General features: G+C 36.2%; 1 protein-coding gene across 2 annotated transcripts in view; it reads right to left on the minus strand.

Moving 5' to 3' along the window:
• Nucleotides 1–4026: 4026 nt before the first annotated feature.
• The window catches only part of LOC121382318 (DNA helicase MCM9-like), a 32186-nt gene continuing 10981 nt past the window's right edge, over nucleotides 4027–25231 (minus strand). For both annotated transcript variants that reach the window (XM_041511898.1, XM_041511899.1), the window contains exons 6-19: nucleotides 23710–23803; nucleotides 22803–22956; nucleotides 21582–21711; nucleotides 18944–19090; nucleotides 18087–18150; nucleotides 16143–16252; nucleotides 14767–14913; nucleotides 13760–13840; nucleotides 11106–11241; nucleotides 10318–10417; nucleotides 8514–8614; nucleotides 8075–8157; nucleotides 6886–6964; nucleotides 4027–5753 (exon numbers count right to left, since the gene is read on the minus strand). In XM_041511898.1, the coding sequence (XP_041367832.1) occupies nucleotides 4066–5753; nucleotides 6886–6964; nucleotides 8075–8157; nucleotides 8514–8614; nucleotides 10318–10417; nucleotides 11106–11241; nucleotides 13760–13840; nucleotides 14767–14913; nucleotides 16143–16252; nucleotides 18087–18150; nucleotides 18944–19090; nucleotides 21582–21711; nucleotides 22803–22956; nucleotides 23710–23803 (3114 nt within the window). In that variant the 3' untranslated portion in view covers nucleotides 4027–4065. The remainder of the gene's footprint in view (nucleotides 5754–6885; nucleotides 6965–8074; nucleotides 8158–8513; nucleotides 8615–10317; nucleotides 10418–11105; nucleotides 11242–13759; nucleotides 13841–14766; nucleotides 14914–16142; nucleotides 16253–18086; nucleotides 18151–18943; nucleotides 19091–21581; nucleotides 21712–22802; nucleotides 22957–23709; nucleotides 23804–25231) is intronic.

The following is a 25231-nucleotide window of genomic DNA, read 5'->3' on the forward strand; positions in this document are numbered from 1 at the left end:
GTACATGCACTTCAAACATATTAGTGTAATACTTTATCTCAAGTATGTTCTCTGAACACCATTGTGCAGCTGTCAGAATATTAGTGAGTGGAATTATTTTACTAATTGTTGTCGGAATGCAGTTGGTGTAGATTCGCCAAATGCAAGCCACAAATACATTAGACACAAGGGCCGGAACACACGCACGCACGCACACACACACACGCACGCACACACACACACACGCACACATGTCTCCAGTGTAGATAAACGATAACTGTTATGTATTATTGTACTGAAATCATTAACCCAATATCTCAGGCACTTGTAGCTAATCAACTCAGTTGTGATAGGGTATAATGTATTTCATCACAAGTATATATATTTTACAGTATGAGATTTAACAATTGGCAGTTCTGCATATTAATATTTTTATTTATATATTTTAGAAATGTCTTAAAGTGTTTAACTTTAATTGTTTGTCATGTTGAAAAATGTCATACTATTAAAAAGTTTATTAATATTTTATCATTACATTTCTGTTGGCACCTTTTAATACCAAAGTTAGTTGTAATGTTTTGTTTACATTGTTGCTTAGCGACAACTGGTGAAAAGGTCTTAATCAGTATATTTAGAGATATATTCATATTTTCCTGTTAAAAGTACTTTGTACAATGCATTACAATTTAATTTAACATGTTACTATAAGCTATTTTTTATTGGGAGTGGCAATTTACAAATGTGTTGGTATTTGTCAAAGGGGATAATAGTGTTGGGCGAAGTACCTGCTGAATAATTTGAACAGTTCAGCTATTATTTAAATAATAACAATAACTGTTAGTAAAACATCACCTACTAAACACTGCCTTGCTTGTTTTATTGTGCAACATGCCAACCCTTTCCTGAAGGCTATGATATAAATAATGACAAGATTTCTTGTAGAATGTAGAACATTTAATAAATATGATAAATGTTGTAGCACAGTTTGTAAATTATCATTATCATATATTGTCATGTCATAGGTCAACAATGAGACTGTCAACGTATGTATTTATCAGTGTGCATTTGTGTGTAATAACTAGTGTAACTCATCACTGTGTATTACTTACTATATCTCACCACTGTATATTAATTTAGAGTATCTCATCATCATCATCATCATCATCATGTGTTCACATGTGTATTTCATCACTGGTGTTTCTTCAATATACATCACGGTTATAATTAATGACCTGTATTTCATCAGTATATTAATTAGATTATATCACTGCTGAGAAATGTTACTAATTTAATTATTAAGATTATTCTGGCATTATAATTTTGTGTCCGTCCGTCTGGGAATTTCTTCGAGTTCAAATAAAATAAACCAACAAATGAAAGTTCAGTAATAATATGTAAATTTAGAACATTTTATACAGCATTTTAGTACCGAGACATTGTGCCATATTTTATAAAACATAATTTTCACATCAGCCTTGTACATAAACTAAGAATTTAAGTTTGAAGGTATGACATTGACATGGTACAACCTCGGAAACTGCCACATCAACACAGTGAAAATTCATTAATTTAGGTAACCAAAAAATAGGAAATTTAATTTGATACTCTTGTATCGAAGATACAGATTTTTAATGTAATTATCATTTTGTATAATTATACAATTTAACGATCAACGACAGGCCACACCACTTTTCTGTGAGTAGATATTCCTTGTTGGAGAATATATATTTTAAAGTGAGCTAGCTGTATTTATAGAATGATGTTGTGAGGCGAGCTTCACGGGGCCCTGTGGGTCTCATATTTATGCAGAATAGTAGATTCTTTGTGATTTTGTTCGACAACTGAATGAAAAATGGCAAACAGCATTTAACATATTGAGCACAGCTGAAATGAGTGACAAATATAGGATCAAATATGGGGTTCGGTCAGGTACTGTCAGAACAATCCAGCCACATTTTGTGCTACTGTTAACTGAAAATTATAATGACATTAACACTTGCAGTGATAATGCAATGTATTTGGACTATGATGACAAATGTCATCAGTGTGATAAAGCAGCATCCATTATAATAATCTGGACTAATGACCAATGATGTCATAAAACATATGTTCATTAACTATTAGTACTAATGACCATAAGACCACCAGTAGCATAAGGCAATGTATAGTGTTACCTATTAGAACTGTAATAACACTAACACCACTGATATTTATTACATACCCATTTAATCTTACTATGGTAATAAAGAAAATTCTGACAGCAGTAAAAAAAATCTTTTATTGAACATGTGTTCACCCAAATGACATCATGTTCCTAACAAGGCACTCAGTGTTTCATCAATTCCATAAAATTCAATCAACTTTCCAAACAAAGAAAGTTGTGTTATTTAATTAAACTTTTGTTAATCATAATACAGAAATGTGTTATGTAATAAATACAGAACCATATACCAGTTGTTTTTCAATGTTATTTATTGCACTTGTTTATAGTGCACAAGATTTATACCATTTTACCACTACGCGGTCTCGTGGTATATTCTTGCACATTATAAACTTGTGCAATAAATAACATATCAAAACAACTAGTATGTGAAGTTCTGTCTATTTATTGGTGTGGTGTTTATTGCTCTGAAGAGTTTTTTTCCTTCAGATTACATGACTCTAATCCAGGTAAATTTGACTTAATGATCCAAGATTTTTTTTTCCTGATGCTTACATCAGTCAACTACAGTTTAACTTTATGATCCAAGATTTTTTTTTCTGATGCTTACATCAGTCAACTCCAGATTTGACTTTATAATCCTCCACTTTATAATCCTCCACTTTATAATCCTCCACATGCTCCAAGTTCTTGTTATAGGTGTTATCTACCTCTGACCTTTTCCCCTTTGTTTTGCTATACCACAAACTGTACATGTATTAGTAAGTAAGATTCTGTGCTCAATATGTTTAATATGCTACTAGTAATCTAGTATATGAATATGTATAATATTGGTGCAAACGTAGAATTATATATAACCTGTTCTTTTGTATACAGGTGTCGAGTTGTGTGGATGAAGTTTCTATGTCTTGAGATTTCTTTCAAAAATTGTGTAATGCTACGCATACATTAAAATCAGTCCAAAAATGCTACTTTTGTTGGTTGTTTTTTTTGCAATATATTTCAAAATCATATACAATGAGTTAATAAGCAAGCACGTTGGACATGAATTCATATACATTGAACTAGAGCGAAAGTGCCCAAATATATAGATCTGTGTATTGGATTTAATCAATGGCAAGACTTGACAAAGAAATAAATCTATGAATCTAGAAATTACAACCAATAAAACAAGATAGTGCACGTGGGCCCTATTTTTCATATGTTAATTAAACTAACCAGTCGTACCAGCCTTGGGTTCGTGTCTTATACCAATACAGGAATTGCTTGGCTCAACCCAGACTGGGGCATTGCCAGGCTCGATGAGAAGATATAAGGCCTCATAAACTTAAGTCCAGCTGGTTTATCCTAGTAGCACATGTTGCACGTGCTACAGGTCCTGTGGTGATGTCTACATTTATCTTCCCCAGGTCATTTTCCACCTCCCCTCAATGGGATTGCGGGGATCCTTCAACCGCCTCTGCAATCACTTCATAAGTGGTGTTAGTGTTTTGGTATGACCCCACAAGGGAGGTAATTATGCAAAAAGCCCTGGGCTTCGTTTATGAGAAAATTTGACAGCAAGCATGGAGCATGGCCCTATAAAATAGTCTAGGACTGACCCCATGGTGTACAGTTCAAAGTGATGCACAATTCAAAGTTAGGCCCACTTTTTATTAATGTGTAAGTATCGATATAGTGCATATACACAATATATTGAGCAATTTACCATATATGTGAATTGGAAGTATTTACGAGCAGCTTTATAGTACACTGACCACTTTTTTGTACAGGAATCTGCTTGTAAAAACAAAATATGTTAAAGCACATTTCCATGCACGAAATCACAATAGAAAGAAGTCCTAAGACCTGATTTTAAGTGCTAATAATTTGTGGACGAAAGGGGGTTCATTATTCAAAGGTTTTAATACATAACACACTTTGTTTTACAATACTTTTTTTTTCTTTGCTGGATTTGTAAAATTAAGGTCGAGGTCAAAGTCACTGAGATCATCATCAGCAATGGCAAAGATGGGTGGATGTTTTTGTGACTTGAGCTTTGTTAGCCAAGCGGGACTTGAGTTCCTCACAGTGGCTGACCGAGATGGGTGTTCAATGGATTCTGAAGGAGTTCCCCCAACACCCGGCCAGACGTCACACTTCCCACCTCTAGAACCTGGCACATCTACCGACTCCTGGGATTCAGATACTGACAGAGGAGAAACCAGCACTTTCTGCGAGAGGTCTATATTCACAACTTGTTTCTCACACAAGTGATTTCTGTCCGTGTCTGCCATTTCGCTGCCAGTCTTGCTGCCAATCTGTACTACATGACTTGAGGATTTCTGTGTGGATATTTCACCTCCAGCAGTGGGGTCTTTTGAAGGTTTTTCTTTCCGATTAACACATTCCCAATCTGGGCTGCACTGATCATTACTCACCCAAGTGTTACCAGAGAAAAGTCCTGAATTCCATGTATTGTGACTGTCGTTAATATTCTTCTTGTTCTTGGGTTCAAAAGCAAACCGACTCAGCTTGTGTAGAGTTGTTTTAGGGATGTTTCTACTTAATCCTGTATTGCTGCTTTGTAAATTCAGTACCGAGTTTGATTTCAATCTCTCATTGGCAGACTGTTTACGAGGCAATGATTCAAGTTTAGTTTTATCGCCACTGTTCAGCTTTACTCGTTTTGCTGTACTGTGTTTTACTGTCGGTCCAGACTTATTTCTCACACAAACCAGTTTACTTGTACGACTTTGGTTTTCTGACTTGGGCACGGAATCACTACTGCTGCAGTGAGTTTTGATTTGTCGTGAAGTCTTCAGCAGTGTGTGTGCTGGCTGCTGGTTAACTGTCGACTCATTGCTCCGGTCCACGGAGAACAATGTACGTAAACTGTTTACCGGTCTCGCGACAACCTGCTGGTTTTCATCATCATCATCTTCATTACTTGTATTCAGAAGATCAGAAAGGTCTGAAGAATTGAACAAATCTGATTGGTTAATAAAGATATTTGATTTCTTTGACAAAATATTTTCCTTGGTAGATGCAGTGTCCTCTGCAGTAGAATTAACCTGCCTGGAAGATGTACCGTCCCTGGAAGAGTTTTGTCCCTTTTCAGTAGGATGTGCGGTCTTGTCTTCATTCTTTTCCTGGTAATTGCTGTAGTTTTTTCTCTGCGACTGATTCTGTGTGTTAGTATTACTGCTGCCAGATGTAATATCTTCACTTACATTACTTTCAATTTGTTTATTATTCTGACTGGCAGAATGTGATATACTACCTTCAATTTGATTGGCTGGTAACTCTGAATTCTTTTCATTCTGATTGGTGGAATGTTTTGCCCCACTTCTGTCCTGATTCGTTAAAGATGAATGAATTACAATTGGACTGGTTGGTTCTTTAGATTTTTCACTTTCTGTTTCCAGGTAAGATGTGCGATCCGAGTTAGACTGGTTTTCTACCTCTCCACGTTCAGTCCTGTCATTGGACAGGTCACTTCTCCCATCTACATCACATTGCGTGATTTCTGTCTCTCGTTTCTCTTTCTGTGGCTGGTTTTTCAGTCTCGTCATTTCGTTGAGTTCCTCCTCCATCAGGTCTGTTAGAGCAAGTCTTGTTAGAATCATCTCGGCTGTTTGAAAAATAGAAAGTGATTCATGTTACTATCTATCTTAACTTTCTCTTACCCCGTCTGTTCCCCATTCTCTTTGTGTCTCCCTCTTTCTCTCTGCCTCCACCCCCTTTCTGCCTCCACCCTCTTTCTCTCTACCTCCACCCCTCTTTCCCTTTCTCTCTACCTCCAACTTTGTAAGCGATCTTCCCAAGTACATATGATGAAATAATATGCAGAATATCGGAATCAAATGACCACACTTTGTATGAGGTCTCACAGTTTAAGAACTTAAACAATTGGATGGTTTTAAACTGTTTGTCATTTGCAGACAAGCAAGTTACAATAAGGTACTGGTGTTTTTCAAGAAACAACCTCCAGTGAATGTTTTCTTGTGACCACTTTTAGCATACTCACAAAACAGCTTTCAAAAACAAGCAATCTCACTGAAATACTCACAAAACAGCAACTTTCAAAAACAAGCAATCTCACTGAAATACTCCCAAAACAGCAACTTTCAAAAGTAAGCACTCTCACTGAAATACTCACAAAACAGCAACTTTCAAAAGTAAGCACTCTCACTGGCTAACATAGCTGAAGAGTAAATGACTAGTCATTGTAACAAATAACATGAACTAGCATATATAATATTTAATTGAAATAATGGTATTGCAAATAAAACTCAAACCAGAAGTTAATGTCATCTGACCAGAAGTAAGTACCACTGACACAATTAGGTCTATTTGATTTGAGGTTTAGACTGAATCAATACAATGGAATGAAGGACAATGTTTAGATCAAATGAACGAAGGAAGGAAATGTTTTATTTAACGACGCACTCAACACATTTTATTTTACTGTTATATGGCATCAGACATATGGTTAAGGACGGCACATATATTGAGAGAAGAAGACTTCATGGACTACTCTTTTTTGATTAGCAGCAAGTGATCTTTTATATGCACCATCCCAGAGACAAGATAGTACATACCACAGCCATTGTTACACCAGTTGTGGAGCACTGGCTGTAATGAGAAATAGACCAATGAGTCCACCAATGGGGATCGATCCTAGACCGACCGCACATTAATCGAACTCCTTACCACTGGGCTACATCCCGCCCATTATATCAAATAGTTTAAAAACAATTCACCTTGTAACCGATATTCATCTTCAGCGTTTTCAGGAAACGCAGTGTGAAGAGCATTCACTCCTCCCAGCAGAGCCGCACCCTGAAACATCAACATTTCTAGATAAACATGATCAAGTAAGATGCCGTGTAAAAGTGTCGCCAATCACTCTCAAAACCAGGGGCCTAATTCACTAAACTCTCGCAACTTTGCGATATCGCAGTGCAATGCTAAAAGACTTGCAAAGAGAATGCTTTGTTGTCTAACAGAGCCTAAGAGAGCTTTGTGAATTAGGCCCCTGGTCACTTTGCTCTAAGGTATTTAGAGTTTACTATTTTAAATTAATTTCTTTAAAATTTGTCATTTACTACTGCTCAGCTTTGATGCTCAGAAATCAATTGGAATGTTTTGTCACAAGAAAGTCGTTCTGTATGCTTGTGTACTTATTTGTTAACACTTGTCTGAAAAACATTGTTTCATCTTTTACATATTCACTTAGGTAACACTTTAATCTTGACATGACGCATTTCATCAACTCAACTCATTCTAACACAATTCAGTGCAAGCCCAGTAATGTTTGAAATGACTCACGATGGAGATACATGTGACCTGCTTATTTATGAAGCTTTCAAAACGTAACCCAATTAATAATTTGTTTGATGGAAGAGTGAACAAGCAGAAAGAAATCAAGGTTTAAGCCTATTTATTTGTCAAATACCAACTAAACCTGGAATTGGTGAATATATTTCATTATGAGGTGCCTAAACCGCTAAATTTGAACATCAGATAAATACAATTCTTTAAAGGCCATTAACTTTGTTATATTTTATTGGGCAAACTGAAACTTGAATCCGCTTAGGCTAGATTTTCTGATACAGTTCACTAAATCACTTAATACATTTTTATATTCAGCTTAAATCTTATAAACAAATAGAGGAAAAAACAATGATGATTAAATTAATTAAGCAAGTCACAGAAAGAACAGTGACAATGTATGATGTCCTTAATTAAATGAGTTGCTGAAAGAAAACAGTAATGATGTAATCAAACACATAACAGACAGGACAGACACATTGTGATGATGTATTGAATTACATGAGTCACAAAAAGAACAGAGCAATGATATAATGAAGAAAATGAGTCGTAGAAAGAACAGAGTAATGATTAATGAAATTAAGAGTCACAGAAAGAACTGGAAGTTAATGTAACAACCTGCATGGATGACTCCATCACAGTGACGGCTACAACAGCATCTTGCACAGTGACATCATTTCGAAACATCAGACGGGCATGTGCTGTAAAAGAAGTTACATGTATCAGCATTTCTTTATTTGACTGCTCCGACACTAGCACATTCTATCACTATTAAATCATTTTCTTACTGAAGAATAACATTTGTGCGGTCTCCTTAGTGTAGTTATAACATTCTAACTATTAAATAAGTTTTCAGCTTGCTGACACATAAACAAACACCAGTCATTATTAAAAAAAAAAGCAATGTCAAGAATTTGTCTAGTCTTAGAGGACTTGTTAATAACTGTTTCATATCCCTATTAAGTAAAAACAAAATTAATGAACTTTTTTACACCGTAACCTAATTGAGATCTACATTGTTTCCCATGTTAACCTGACATAATTAACAGTTTCCCACCTTGAGCTAGTCGGATCATACTCTGTAGCAGTCTTATCGTCGTCCGTGCGGCGTTACGACCGTCAGCACTCCTCTGAGCTCGGTAGTAGGCTTGTAGGACCCTGCAATACCAGACACAGTCAACTCAATACGAGACAGTCAACTCATTACAAGACAGTCAATTCAATACGAGACACGGTCAACTCAATACAAGACACAGTCAACTCAATATGAGACATAGTCAACTCAATACTAGACAGTCAACTCAATATGAGACACAGTCGACTCAATATCACACAGTCAACTCAATACTAGACAGTCAACTCAATACGAGACACAGTCAACTCAATATGAGACACAGTCAACTCAATACTACACAGTCAACTCAATATGAGACACAGTCAACTCAATACGAGACAGTCAACTCGGTACAAGACAGTCAAATCAATAAGAGACACAGTCAACTCAATACAAGACAGTCAACTCAATACTAGACAGTCAACTCAATACAAGACACAGTCAACCCAATACCAGAGTCAACTCAATATGAGACATAATCAACTAAATATGAGACACATTTGACTCAATATGAGACACAGTCAACTCAATACTAGACAATCAACTCAATATGAGACACAGTCAACTCAATACTAGAGTCAACTCAATAGGAGACAGTCAACTCAATATGAGACAGTCGATTCAATACCAAGCAGTTAACTCAATACCAGACAGTTAACTCAATGCCAGACAGTCAATTCCATACCAGATACAGTCAATTCAATACCAGATACAGTCAACTCAACACCAGACACATTCAATTCAATAGCAGATACAATAAACTGATTCAGATTACATTTCCTTTGTTAGCCAAGTTAGAATGTTACAAATCACATGCTACAGATTACATTATCTGCTGTCTTCATCTGTAAGCTTAGTTAGAATGTTACAGATTACACTACCTGCTGGCTTCCTCTGTTAGAATGTTACAGATTACACTACCTGCTGGCTCCCTGTTACAGATTACACCACCTGCTGGCTCCCTCTGTTAGAATGTTACAGATTACACCACCTGCTGGCTCCCTCTGTTAGAATGTTACAGATTACACCACCTGTTGGCTCCCTCTGTTAGAATGTTACAGATTACACCACCTGCTGGCTCCCTCTGTTAGAATGTTACAGATTACACCACCTGCTGGCTCCCTCTGTTAGAATGTTACAGATTACACAACCTGCTGGCTCCCTCTGCTAGAATGTTACAGATTACACCACCTGCTGGCTCCCTCTGTTAGAATGTTACAGATTACACCACCTGCTGGCTCCCTCTGTTAGAATGTTACAGATTACACCACCTGCTGGCTCCCTCTGCTAGAATGTTACAGATTACACCACCTGCTGGCTCCCTCTGTTAGAATGTTACAGATTACACCACCTGTTGGCTCCCTCTGTTAGAATGTTACAGATTACACTACCTGCTGGCTCCCTCTGTTAGAATGTTACAGATTACACTACATGCTGGCTCCCTGTTAGAATGTTGCACCACCTGCTGGCTCCCTCTGTTAGAATGTTACAGATTACACTACCTGTTGGCTCCCTGTTAAAATGTTACACACTACTTGCTGCCCCCCCCCCCCCCCCCCCCCGTTAGAATGTTACAGATTACACTACCTGCTGGCTCCCTCTGTTAGAATGTTACAGATTACACCACCTGCTGGCTCCCTCTGTTAGAATGTTACAGATTACACTACCTGCTGGCTCCCTCTGTTAGAATGTTACAGATTACACTACCTGCTGGCTCCCTCTGTTAGAATGTTACAGATTACACTACCTGCTGGCCCTCTTTGTTAGCTGTGGGTTGATTGTTTTGATAAGCGCCATGTAGGCCTGCATCTTCTCCATGCTCCACAGGGTGGGTGAATCAACCTCACCTGACAAACGAAGAAGTACATTATATACTTTATAACTGAATTAATCAGTGTTCACTTAGTGTATCAGTTAGCTCACCTCACCCGATGAAAAACTGATTCCGTTTGATATCAGACAAGGTTTCTAGAATTTTTATAAAATCCACTAACCATGGGAACATTGATTTTAAAAATTTACTGGCCATGATTAAAAATTCATTAGCTCAACTTTACTTTAAGTTAATACAATTTTACTGAATAACAGTAATAATTGAATACGTCACCTAAACAGGGATATAGAGCTTAAAAACACTAACATTGGGGTGTGGGAGTGGGGGCAGGGGTAGGATATTCATATTTACAAAATAGACTTAACTGCAACATTTGACCAAATATTTTCACTAGCCATCGGGCATGGCAATAGTAGTTATTTACTAGTCCAACATTGAATATCACTAACCATGGGAGTGGGGCTACCATAATCTAGAAGCCCTGTCAGATTATGTCAGCTAGTATACATACAGGCTGGTAATGAAACTAGCCACTGGAAACTCTCAGCCCTAAAACATTAACATAGCCGATGAGAGATTAACTGCTTTGTTACAACTGTTTCTAATATCCTACACAATAATGACTGTGTTAATGTCAAAGATACATAAACGCACACATGCATTCTGACACAAGAGTAAATACAAGACAATTCCTGAATTACCAATTGGATCTTTGTTTTGTAAGATGTAGTTTGACACAACTCTGTCCCATTCTTCATTCTGTGAGTCGAGCAGAACGAGAACCAAATCAAATCGGCTGAGGAGAGGACTTGCAAGTGCAACGTTCACACTGATTGACTAAAAATAAATAGAATATGTCAGTATTCATACTGACTTACTGACATTACATTGTACAAACAGAGCTGGGCGGTATTGAAATTTGAGGTTCGGTATCATTACAAGTATTTTTAAGGTAATTTACCTTGGTATCGGTATGGTATTTGGTATTGACACAATACCAATACTGACACCGATATAGAGCAGTATTTTATGTCTACTCGGCTTTAAATGCATGCCTGAGGTTAGGCTCCCCCGCTAATTTCATCTAAATAAAATTAAATTCCATACCATACACAAGGCTCTCGTCTGATTTATACACAACAAATTTTGCATTCATCAGATATATTGTTAGTGCTTTACTAAATGGCAGGAAACATTTTTCAATACCAAAATTTCTATATTTTGAAATTTGCTCGGTATGGTAAATCAGTATTTTCATGATCATAGATGAGAATGCCCCATCCCCAAAAATCATGAAAATGACAGCAGCTTATTTAGAAAATTATTTAAAAGGAGATAATGTTTAGCAGGTTATAAATAATAATGCAAGACAGGGGTATGCTCCCCCAGAATATTTTGAAAATATAATGACCTGTTAGACGATTCCCTGGCATCTAAGTAAAACAATTAATCCTTTTTTAATTATCAGTTTATTTTTATCTATCTTAACCCTTTCAGACTCGTTAACCCATTGCATCAAAGTGCCCCAGGAATTGATATATTTGACAGTTAAACAAAGGATAAATTTACAGATGGTTATTTGATAACTTATTTATTATTCATAGTAGAAGACTGGCTCAAACATATTTATAAACATAAATCAATTTTCTATGACAGGTAGCTCATTATTATACAAGTATATTAAAAAAAAAAATCACTCGTTATAAAAACGTATCAAATTTCTATAAAAATGTGTAAGTGAATAAACCCATTTAGAAAATCTCTCCGACCACGTGCAAATCTCGAAAGTGGTATATCATCTTGAATTCGTGATAGTATTTCAGCTAGTGGAATTCCATGGGAATTATCACTCTCACATTCCGAATAAACATCACTATCGCAGTCATTTTCCGTGAAGGCAGTATTATAGAAAATGGATGTCGCCATTGCAGTTAACAGAACAGTTATATCAAATAGGTTGAAAATTCCGAATACATGAGCACATTCTCACAGCAAACCATGTAAAACCTCTACAGGATGTTGTTGTTAGCACTGCCTCTATTGCACATGTGACAAATTTGGTGGTAAATACAAACTGAAAACACACAACAGGATTTCCTGTTCCCTAGTCTGAACATGTTTTTTTTTAAATGGGATTTACCGTTCCATAGTCGGAAAGGGTTAAATTTCATAATCCAGTTTATATTTTTTCAATAGTTGACACACATTAGTTTAAAGAAACATCTTTGCCACCTCCTGTCTCTCACATCTACAGCTTGCTCAAACTTACTCTACGAAAAGATGTACATTATCCGACATATCAAATAACTTTGCGATTCAAGAACAGATTACATTTTGCAACAAATATCGAATTATTTTGTATGTAGGGTTATTAATCATTTGTTAAAAATGTGTACCAGGGAAAAAAGAAAAAAGGTTTTCTACCATTCTTTTTTGTTTATTTTATGTCAAGTCTTCGGCTGTAGGCTATAGCTTAAATGTAACATTAAAAAAAAAAAAAAAAATCGTTAATTTTTCTGAAGTATTTCCGTCCTTGACTTTGTATTATTCAATATTATGTTTAAATAATGCTGACATAACAACGGCTGCCATATTGGAATTTGCCAACAAATTCGCTGCTGTCACTTGTTTGGCTGGCAAATATTAATATGCTGGTTATGTGGGGGAGCATCGACTGGCATACACTGCTTTTATCCAAACAAGTATGCAGATTTACACTGCTCACAGATCTTGCGAGATCAAAATGGACCATTGGTGATGAAGAAAACATACGTGGATAACCACGGCCATGTTGGAATCGCCAAAATGGTGGTTGGTATAAAACCCATACTGGGTAAGTATAAATCCAGATTGTTGGATTGGTATAAAACCCGGACTGCTGGTGTGAAACGTTGCAAATTTTGACAAAACCCGAAACAAAATCGGGCAGCGCCAAAATTTTGAATTCCAGTTAAATCTGGAGAATTCGCATCTACATGTATGATGATACCGATACAGAATGGTAAATATGGTATACTGCCCAGCTCTATTTACAAATAGCATAATTTAAACTTAACAAAGCAAATAACTGATGACTTTTCTTCATTAAAACCACTATAACAGATTATAAAAAATGTGAAAGGTGACATGCAAATAAGGATTAAAGTTTTTCTTATCATCTTTCTAGTAGTGCAAATGGTCTCTGAATTAAATAAAATGAGACATGATATAGTGACCCTTTGACTCACCTGGTCTGGGTCATAGTGACCCTTTGACTCACCTGGTCTGGGTCATAGTGACCCTTTGACTCACCTGGTCTGGGTCATAGTGACCCTTTGACTCACCTGGTCTGGGTCATAGTGACCCTTTGACTCACCTGGTCTGGGTCATAGTGACCCTTTGGATTGGTGGCTGCTAGGATTGTTGTCTTTGTGCTCAGTTTGCATACGAGACCAGCCTGCAAAATTAACATAGTGATACAACAGAAATTATTAAGTGGAAGACAGGTTTAAAACATTTCCAGATGTCATAGCAGAGATGAAAATGTTGCTAAATGTAATTTATTTCAAACTGTAAACAAGAATCGTTCAAAATAGAGATTTACCCCATCCCAAAAGAAAGCAGAAATAAGAAATAAGAAAACATGTTATAATAAAGTATGATATAGTCAAGAATTGCAACTTGAACTTTGTCAGACACTGTATTAATAAACTAGTAAACAATTTGCAATGAATCAGTTCAAGAAGTGAATGCTAATGACAGCAATCACTTGCATCTGAACATTGAGTGACCAGTAAAACAAAGCTGGTATACAATGGTTACTCTACATGTTATATAATGCAAGAAATGTGGTTTAAACAATATCTATTCTGTATTTCACGTTACTGGTGGTTAGCAGGCCTAAAACTGATATAGTCCTACGAAGTCAGAAGTTGCAGCCGGGACAGACATGCCTCGATATTCAATTGATATAGACACATAAACAGTGTTCGAAATAAGCACTTGTCCGTTTGTCCCGACAAGAGAAAATCTATTCGGACAAGCAAAATGTGCCTCGGTGGTTGTCCAGTGGACAAGTAAAATATTTCAGTGCAGTTTAATTTTTAGCAATCACAAACATCATCCTGATACTTGAATAAAATAAACCATGTATTTGGACAAATGAAAATATTGGTGGACAAGTAGATTTCTAGATGTATTTGTCTGGTGGACTAGTAAAAAAAATTCTGCATATTTCTATCACTGAATAGTGTAACAAGGAAAAGTGTAACTAATAATAAAGTCTGAAATATTTATTCTGTATGTCACATTACCAGTGGCATCGGTCAACGAGCCTAAAACTTACATAAAGTCCTACATAAATGTAAGTAACAGTAAAGTTACCTTGGCGACGCTGATTGTCTGCTGTTCCATGGCCTCGTGTATGCTGGCCTTGTCGTTCTCACGGATACTGTTAAACTCGTCAATACAACACACACCCCCGTCAGCCAGGACCAGCGCCCCCGCCTCTAGCTGCCACTCACCCGAGTCCTGAAGTAGTTTCACAAACAGTTGTTAAATAAGATTAGCTGTCTAACATAATATAGTATGGTAATTGCGACTGTCAATCCCCTCAAATTCTGAATTAGTTTCTAATTTCAGTGACAAAAAGGAAACAAAGTTAGTAAATAAAATTAGGTGTTTAACACAGAACAGCACTTACCACATTTCTGTTACTGCAATCAAGGAGAATTACGTGTAACTAAATCTTAGTAGAAAATACTGGTCTTCTCACCTCGGCGATGAACAGCATACAACATGCAAAAAAGCAGTCCATTTTTTTCAATACTAGCTAATCACCACCCCCCCCCCCCCCCCCCTCCAAAAAAAAAATCAGGTGTCTTTCTTTTCAGGAGACAGATGTATGTATGATTATCTCATCTGCTATTTAGCTCATGATTTTGTTATATTTTAATTCCACAATGCTCTAAAATACATCTCAGATTTCCAAACTTTTCACACACTATCCCATTCTGCCCATACGCTGGTTTATCTTATTTCCAGAAGGTCATAGTTTCTCTTAGCAAGATATATTTCTTTTGACCCGCTATATATATATATATATATATATATATTAAAAACCAGCAGGTCGCATTTTACTTCCTATTTCGAGCCATGGATTGTGGGTTTGCTATAAAAAAAATTGGACAGAGAATATTGAATTTGTTTTTGACAAACAGCCAAAAACTCAGCAACACTACATAGACAATAAAAAATCCAGAATTCCAGATAAATCTAGAAATCATTCAGCTCTGTCACCGTGAGAGCTTTACACATCTAAGTTATGACAACAAAACAAAAATGTTCTATCACCAATTCTAATTATTACAGTATTCCAAACTGTGTGTTATTTACTTGTTACCCAACATGGGGGGACGGGACATAGGCTAGTGGTAAAGCATTCGCTTGAAGCGAGGTTGGTCTGGGATCGATCCCCGTCGGTGGATCCATTTGGCTATTTCTTGTTCCATCCAGTGCTCCACAACTGGTGTAATAAAGGCCGTGGTATGTACTATCCTGTCTGTGGGATGGTGCATATAAAAGATCCCTTGCTGCTAATCGAAAGAGAGTAGCCCATGAAGTGGCGATAGCAGGTTTCCTCTCTTTATATCTGTGTGGTCCTTAACGATATGTCCGACGCTATATAACCGTAAATAAAATGTGTTGAGTGCATTGTCAAGTAAAACATTTCTTTCTTTCCTTTTACCCAACACTATTACCTTGACAGCAGTGACTGTGAGACCGGCACTGGTGCTGCCAATTCCAGTGGTCAGAACTGATCGGGGGGTGATCTTCGCAGCATACTTCAGAAACTGAGACTTGCCTGTCCCTTTAACAAATTACAGCAGTCTATTACTTTAAATAAACATCTTCATTAATAAATTACAGCAGTCTATTACTTAACAACGTAATTATTTATACCATATTACTTTCAATATACATCTTCAATAACAAATTATAGCATTTATTACTTAACAAATTACGGTAATAAAAACATATATTACTTTAAGGAAATGACTTCATTTAACAAATTATAGCAGTCTATTACTTTAAGGAGAGGACAATTAAGGCATTTGGCCTGGTATGCATATTCAACGATATATAATTCCCATTATTGCTTAATATCAACACGTATTATCGTATAGTTAATTAATAAAACGGTTAAATGTGACGACTATTATATATAACGGGCGCAGCCATTTTGTACCATCTCAGTGAGTACGCCCTCTGGCGAGCTGGTGGTTACGTAATACTTAACGCGTAACGTCAGGAATGAGCCTTAGAACTAGAGAAACACAATCTACCTGGTTTTTGAGGGATGATAAATAGTCATACATTGCAATGTTCTGTAATAATACACATCCCAGTAAGCCAGCAATAAGTATATCCAGCACTATATATATTACTTTTCAATACAAAATAATATACCATTGTCAAAGTGGCTACACAAGTCGAAAAAATTAACAATGTTTTGCCCATGCATTAACCTACGTACTGAAATGATACATGGAGTGTTTTCTTAGTTAATTGGTCTATGCTGTTAGTTGCTTCTACCTGTGATTCCTGATTGGCAGGTGTGTATTTGATTGGTAACCAGACAAGCCAATTAATTGACGCTGTCTAGACACAAAAATACATACCGGTATTGTGGAATATTACCTGTCGCCCCTAAAATTGTAATGGACATGGTTTATTACTGTAAATAGTTCTATAAAACTATTGATTAAGTAGACTTTTCCATCTAAAACCACAGAACTGACCATTTACGTAGTCCCAAAGAAAAGAAAATTATCACTTGGGTATCGTGGGTTGTCGTTTTTGCTCCAACGTAGCATATCAATAGGCGTAATAGTGTACACTTTTCCTTTGGATTATTAAACAGAGAAAAATACTATAACCCCATTTTGTTCCATTAATGCAACTTGAAATATATTTAGTTAAATAGTTTATTATATTATTATGTCATTTATGCTGTTTTACAAGTCAGGTTGATCAAAGAGAAGCACCTTGTCGAAAATTACTGCTTTTGTTTATACTGTACATACAGGAGATGGTCAGGAGCTGACGTCACTTCGCCCCAAGCTATCCCACCGGACGTCACAAAAACGAAACAAAATGGCTGCCCCCAGTTAGCAGGAATAATCATGTTTTTTTTATTAACTCTAAAATTACGCATTTTTCATTTGCTAAAGTGTCAGTATGTGTTGGTGGTCCGGGTATGCATCTTTACAACACATAAGGCTCTTGTTTGAGTTGACCCTACCTTTAACTAATTACACCTTCATTATCAAATCATAGCAGTCTTACGTAACAAATGAATTAGAACATCTGTTACTGTCAATAAACATCTTCATTCACAACTTATAGCAGTTTGTTACTTAACAAATTAATAATAGAATCTATTAAATTAAATAAACATCTTCTTTGACAAATTATAGCAATCGTTTACTTAACAAATTAATTATAACATCTATTACTTTAAATAAATATCTTCATTAACTTTTTAAAAATCTACAAAATACTGGTATATTTACACACACACACACACACACACACACAAAAATTCTAAATACAAACTACTTAATTAATTTACACGCACACACACACACACAAAATTCTAAATTTGTACGCAAACAAAATACTTAATTACACAAACCAATTACCTGGATCTCCCACTAGAAGCAGGTGAGTTTCCCCCCTCACCTTAGAACCCCCCTCATCACATCGCTGCAATCAAAGACAAGGGAGACATACTGAGAACATGAAAACCAGGAATACCTGTGGTTCTATTACATTCAACTAGTAATGTGTTGAGAACATAATAATTTTACTAGAAGTCATTAAAACCTCACACAAAGAAACTTGGATAACACACTAGTGGTTTGATTTCTGTATGAACTGAGTAATTTCAGTCCAAAAATACTGTGTAAAAACTGCTGTTCAAATCTTCCCCATTAATTTAGGACAGAATATACATTATTTGTAGCTATGTTCAATGTTGCATAACTACCATGAACTAAATCGTTTTTATGTTGCATGGTTTCACTGGTTGTGTAATTTGTTGAACATATTTGTCAAGTTATATGAATTTTCTGAATGGAAGAACCAAGGAGACCCATTTGCCTGTATGCATAATACCAAACAATGGGAACAAAATCAGTCCTTGCAATTATGCCAGAGTGAAGTTCAAGAACAAATTAACTACTTGCCAAACCCATTATCACCAGTATGATGGAAGGAGAGTATTAATGCCCAAAAAGGGTGTTGGGTGAATATCAGTAGTTTGAGGCTGTCGAGTAGGCCTTACTGGGTTCAAATCCAATCAGGAGCAGTATTTAATTTGTTTTGTTTATAACCAGCTCAACAAAGAATTGGGCAATGACATTATGCAATTAGTATTTGTTGTTCTCAAGTGTGGGAAGGGGAGAGAAATCAGTGATTTATTTCTGATAGACTATTACCCAATCCATGCCAAACATATAGCACATGCACAACTACTAAAACATGTTCTACCACAAACCTGTACACCTCCTGCCATCACCATGACAACAGCTAGTTTAATGACATACAGTCCATACACTTGAGGACAGAAACTGGCGAGGATTTTGTTGCGGGCTGTCAGTGGTTCATTCCTATGCTGTTCCCAAAATGACACAATTTCACTTTTCTGTTAAAAATATATACAAACATAACATACTGTAGGACATATATGATATTATAGGATTATGATACCGTAGCACTAGACATTCATAAAGATGTAGAATTCAACTTACTATTTTCAGCTTTTTGTTTATCAAGATATTCGGCAAGTACAGTCAAACCCACTTATTTGCATACCCTCGGTGCTGCTCGATTTTGTGCAATTAACCGGGTTAGTCGATTAACCGATAGAGTACCGACTTTCACTTTGTAACAGCCATCCAACTACAAAGTGGCATGGGAGACAGTTTAGCATAATGCGGTACTTCATACCGGAACTATTACAGTTAACACATGTCACATGCAGTTGGATATATATAAATGTTAAAAAATATATCGATCGATATATATATAATTAGCATGACGTTTTTGTTTTAATCTGCCAGACCAGAAATCATTTTTTAAAAAACAACCCAACAACATCCGTCACTGGGCATCGTTTTCTAAAAACACAAACTTTGTGCATTAAAAAAACAAACACTGACCATCCACTAGTGTAAACAAAGTGTATTAGCCATGTAGTTAATGAGATAAACTTGAAACAACAGAACCATCAAAAAGTTCACGTTTCATCGGTGCACGTGTTTACAAAATGACGTCAGTTTCCGGAATTACCGGGCTGTTGATTGACCGAATGCGCCTTACCATAGAATTACGTGAACTTGTATGCATTTGCTGGTATGGTGTTCATTCCCTCCCAAAAGATATGGCAAGCTTTGGTATTATTTGTGATCCCCAAATAATGACTTTGCTATTGTTAAGCAATTAAAGTTAAGCTCGGCTAGTGAGTCGTTATCAGTTCCAGCAGTCTGCATTGCATGCATGACCTGTCTAACACAATTGACTGACCTTCATGGTGCGGTCCGACTGACTGGTGTCTAACAATATAGCAGAAACTTAGGGACGATCCATAAATAACGGTCTTTGTTATGTGTTTTTTTTTTACGACCTCCCCCACCAGTCTTTTTTTTTCCGCTACATTTTCTGGGAAGCAAGTGATAAATCGTTTCTTTTGCGTTTAACAGATACAGCGTACACTGCATCTAATGAATAAGTGAACAACAACCCTTTCTCGGTCACATTTATTAAAAAACATAACCGCCTAGGACGATTGATCTGTAATCTTTTAATTACTAACAAGGCTTCTCAACATAACGTAATTGACACAGAACAATGATTGCCCTGAACACGTCAATCGAATAGGGCCTCAATAGTTGAGTGCGCATGCGTACAAGCGCACAGGTGGTACTTCTAAAAATAATAGTCGGAGAGTTACCTGTTATTGAGGTGGCCTCTGATTAACAGCAATATATTGCAAACAAAACATTAGGTCTTAGGTTTATTCAACTTATTTATGTCATTCTTAAATCTTGTAGTCGGGTATTGTGATTCACCAGTAGTAACGTGCACACCATCTCATTTGCATGTCACACGTCGACTCTGTAAACAGCTATTACAGTCGGCTTGCCACACAGTGAGCTCAAACAAAACAGATTAATCGGTGATTTATTTGAATTTTTTTGCCAAAGTTTGATAGACTTTCTCAGTCATTTGTGACATTAATTTAGCACCAAAAAAAACAAAAAACGTTATTTATATGTGCAAATAACCGATATATAGCCTGTAGTCTGTGCAATTAACCGGATGTTTTGTAGTGTTATACGGGCAAATGGTTCCGTGTTGGGTGAAAATAGTCGATTAACCGAATTATGCTATAAACCGATGTGCAAATAAGTGGAGATGACTGTATTTAAAACAATATTTATGGTCATGTGCTAAAGATTCACAAGGTTAGTTAAACTTAATGTAACATAAACATGTATAAATATGTATTATTGATGCCAGAATTGGTTACTTGGTTCTATATGTGTATGTATGCATGGGAGTGTTTATGATATGTATATATAGATAAGTATGTCCACATGTCAGGGTTTCCGTCAGAGGGTAAAACGGGTATGGCGCCATACCCAAAATTTCTTGCAGATGTTTTTTTTAAAGTTAACCTTTTGAACAAATTAATTACTCTTTATCATTACTGTATGATTTTCTTAACCCTAACCCTAAACTTCACCCATTTTCTTTCTGGACTGTTGACTGTGGTTGCAATCAATTCCATAGCGCTATACCCAAAAATACTTTTCTGGCAGAAACACTGCATGTATATGTATGAATATATATATATATATGAGTGAGTGAGTGAGTGAGTGAGTGAGTGAGTGAGTGAGTGAGAGTGAGTGAGTGAGTGAGAGAGAGAGAGAGAGAGAGAGAGAGAGAGAGAGAGAGAGAGAGAGAGGAAGGAAGGAAGGAATGAATTGTTGTTATACAAGTGAGAGAGAGAGAGAGAGAGGGAAGGAAGGAAGGAAGGAAGGAAGGAAGGAAGGAAGGAAGGAAGGAAGGAAGGAAGGAAGGAAGGAATTGTTGTTATACAAGTTTAAAACACATTAGTTATAATAACATACCATTTCATTAGTAATTAGAATGGAGCTTCGTTGTTCGTTAGTAACAAGAACATGGTTCGCCTGTAACACGATCTCAATGTCACACCTTGAGTCGGCCATTAGGTTTCGCCACCGTCGCCTCACAGTCCCACTACAAAATATATTATTACCATTCTGTAATTACTTGCATCACTTACTATACTGTAACATAATTGCCCACCATACTGAAACTTCATCACTTAACTTATTTTATCATGCAACCATTATTTCTATTGACCGATTATGACAGATTAAAGCAAAGTTATAAACATATACTTGCAGATTATGACTTTTGATGTGACGTCACCTGCATAGCTACATTATAAAATCACTCATTTGACCTCTAGGTCATTGTACAATGGAGCTGAAATAACGGAAATAATAGCTTTTCCCCATAATTTTTATGGACTGCAGGATAAAAATAATAATTAGTTAATGATGTAGGATATCGACTTTATCCTGTTCAGGTCAAATGGAAAACTCCGCTTGGCAAGCCTCATAGAATTTTCCATTCTTACCTTCACATGATAGAGCTGATATCCTGTCATTAGCTAGTTATTCTCTATGATATGTCATCATTTACAAACTGTAATTTAGACAAAAACCACGTTGAGTGGATACAAGTTTATAATTTTTACTCGCATATGTATATTTGAATCGGTAGGCTATGTATTATTTCCGTGGGGTTTTCAGTTAATTAATGTTGATTACAATTAGGTAAAAAGTAAAATAAGTCTTGTTTACTTATGGGCATTTGTGGCCATCTGTCCAGTATTTATGTCCATCATTCCCAATAACATTGGTTTTCTGACCAATTTATTTTTTTGAAACGAACTACGATTCATATCCCAATATTTGGCAATGTTTGTTGTTGGTAAAACGATCAAATTTATTATCAAATTAGCTGTCACAACCAGCTATCAATCCCTGAAAATGACTGCGACATGCCACCATTATTGTCAAGCGAAAATACTTGCTGAAAACCACTTTTTGAACTCAAAATTCCAATAAACACCCCCCCCCCCCCCCCCCCCCCCCAACTAAAGCTGCCATAATGTCAGTCAATCTATTTCCTGTTTGCTATATTTATTTCAACAGAAAATATGAATTGGGGAATGCACTCAGTGTACAGTATGTCGACTGGCGTGACGTTGGACGAGATATCTTGCCTGCAGTAGTCAGAAGGTTATAATAATTACTTACCACACAGTAACATCATCACCCGCCTTGCAAGCATCTACAAGATCATCTTCGAGGATGACCCACATGGATCGTGGAATCGTTCCGACGGCGAGTCGCTGAGCCTGCTCCTGGATTTTCACCTCCTGGTAGTTTCGACACTTCACAGGGGCACAGCCTAACAGTAAAACAGTTAACATTTCACAGGGGCACAGCCTAACAGTAAAACAGTTAACATTTCACAGGGGCACAGCCTAACAGTAAAACAGTTAACATTTCACAGGGGCACAGCCTAACAGTAAAACAGTTAACATTTCACAGCCTAACAGTAAAACAGTTAATATTTCACAGGGACAGAGCCTAACAGTAAAACAGTTAAATATTTCACAGGGACAGAGCCTAACAGTTAAACAGTTAACATTTCACAGGGACACAGCCTAACAGTAAAACAGTTAACATTTCACAGGGGCACAGCCTAACAGTAAAACAGTTAACATTTCACAGGGGCACAGCCTAACAGTAAAACAGTTAACATTTCACACGGGCACAGCCTAACAAAACCAGTTAACAAAATTTCACAAGGGCACAAGGATTTAATATTTCTCAGCCTAAAAATTAAAAAATCCAGCTATGGTAACAATTCAATAGAGGTACAGCTTAAAAACAAAAAGAGTTAACAATCCACAAGGGCACAGTAAAAAAACCTCTTAACACTTCACAAGGGCAAAGCTTAACAGTAAAAACAGTTAACAATCCCCAGAGACACAGCCTAACAGCAAAACAGTTACATTTCACAGGGGCACAGCCTAACAGTAAAAAAAACCCCAAACCAGTTAGCAGTTCATAGGGGCACAGCCTAACAGTAAAAAACCAGTTACCAATTCAAAGATGGGCGTATGAAAATAATTCTTTAATAGTTGTTTATACTTACCTTTATCATTGAGCATTGTGAAGCTTGTAGAACTGCACGCTTCATTGGGACATTTCATGGGTTTACAAACATTGTAATACTGTTCAAAATCTGACTGAAAAATCAACACAGATACCAAGATAAATGTCTGCATATTATGTAGTAAAATAGAACATACCTAAATGAATACTTAAATAGAAATAGGAATACATTTTATGCAGTGCAAACAATATTTTAAGCAATATACCGTATTTTTCGGGATATAAGCCGCTACTTTTTTACTGTGAATTGCAAGGTGTAGTTTATAAAACGGTGCGCTTTATTTATGAATTTTACGGTAACCGCTGTGCATATAAACCAGAACTTTTTTTTTTTCATTCTCATAATAATATTATAGCATACTAAATGACTGGGACTGAAGTATTACAATGGAATGGCTCTTTATTAATAGTCTAATCAGGCTAGAAACAATACATCACTTGTGCATTGTTATACTTACAGTTTCAAAAATGGACTCGTCCGTGAACTTTTTAAATTTGATTTCTGTAACATTTATTGTTAGTAGTGTATCAAATGTGTTTGTCAGATGTTCTAAAATGAAGTAACTTTCCTCATATTATACAAAGTAGTGTTGTTATACTTTGTAGTAAACACACCCAACTTGCATGTTCGATATTGCAGATAAAAAGCCAGTGGCAGCCTAAACAATGTCACATGATACAATTACAATGTCATGGCCATTTATAGCCAATTGCAAAAGCCGGACCTTAACAAGGACATCAAAACAGTTTCTTGATATCTTTAACGCCACTGTTTCTAACCTGTTTGTAATGTTTTTAATTAATATATCAAAATTTAAGTTTAGTACGAAGCTTGCGAATTAAAATCACATAATCGGAGTACCTATAATGTTTGTATTAAATGTCGACATTTTCAATCTAATTAGCCCGCTAAATTATACAGAGCATAACGTTGTTGTAATGTATTTCGTTATATTGCATGTAATTATACATATATAATTCTCGGCAAATATATATATATATATATATATATTAAAGGCTGTTGTTTAAAAGTTATAAAACAATGTCAAAACTGTAAACGATTGATAGGACTGTGCTTAGTTTTGGTTCACTGCCATATATCCAGCTTGACCCGACCTCGTTTGACTATGTAATTTTTGCACACGGCACGCTAGTTAGGTTACAGAGAAACGTGTGTTTTGCAATCGAGTGAGTAGATCTACTAGTAATTTTTATTTGTGCCCCTTTTTTTTGGTTCACACTTTGTAATCATACTGGGACAAATAAAATATTATAATGTATTTTTTTTTGTCTTTGCAACTAATGCAAGATTACAAAATTAGCATTATCAAGTTCTTGTTCATATTTTCGTAAAAATAGTGGGGTTTGTCAACGGTGTTTTGTTTACAAAACTTTCCCATTATGTGAAATGAAACTGAAAGCAACACAATCAACAATTATTTATTGTTTGAATTTAAGGGAGAATGGATCTCTTTATTATTATTAAATACAAACAATAATTA

The sequence above is a fragment of the Gigantopelta aegis genome, chromosome 9, assembly GCF_016097555.1.
Source record: "Gigantopelta aegis isolate Gae_Host chromosome 9, Gae_host_genome, whole genome shotgun sequence".
In the NCBI taxonomy this organism is placed as follows: Eukaryota; Metazoa; Mollusca; class Gastropoda; order Neomphalida; family Peltospiridae; genus Gigantopelta; species Gigantopelta aegis.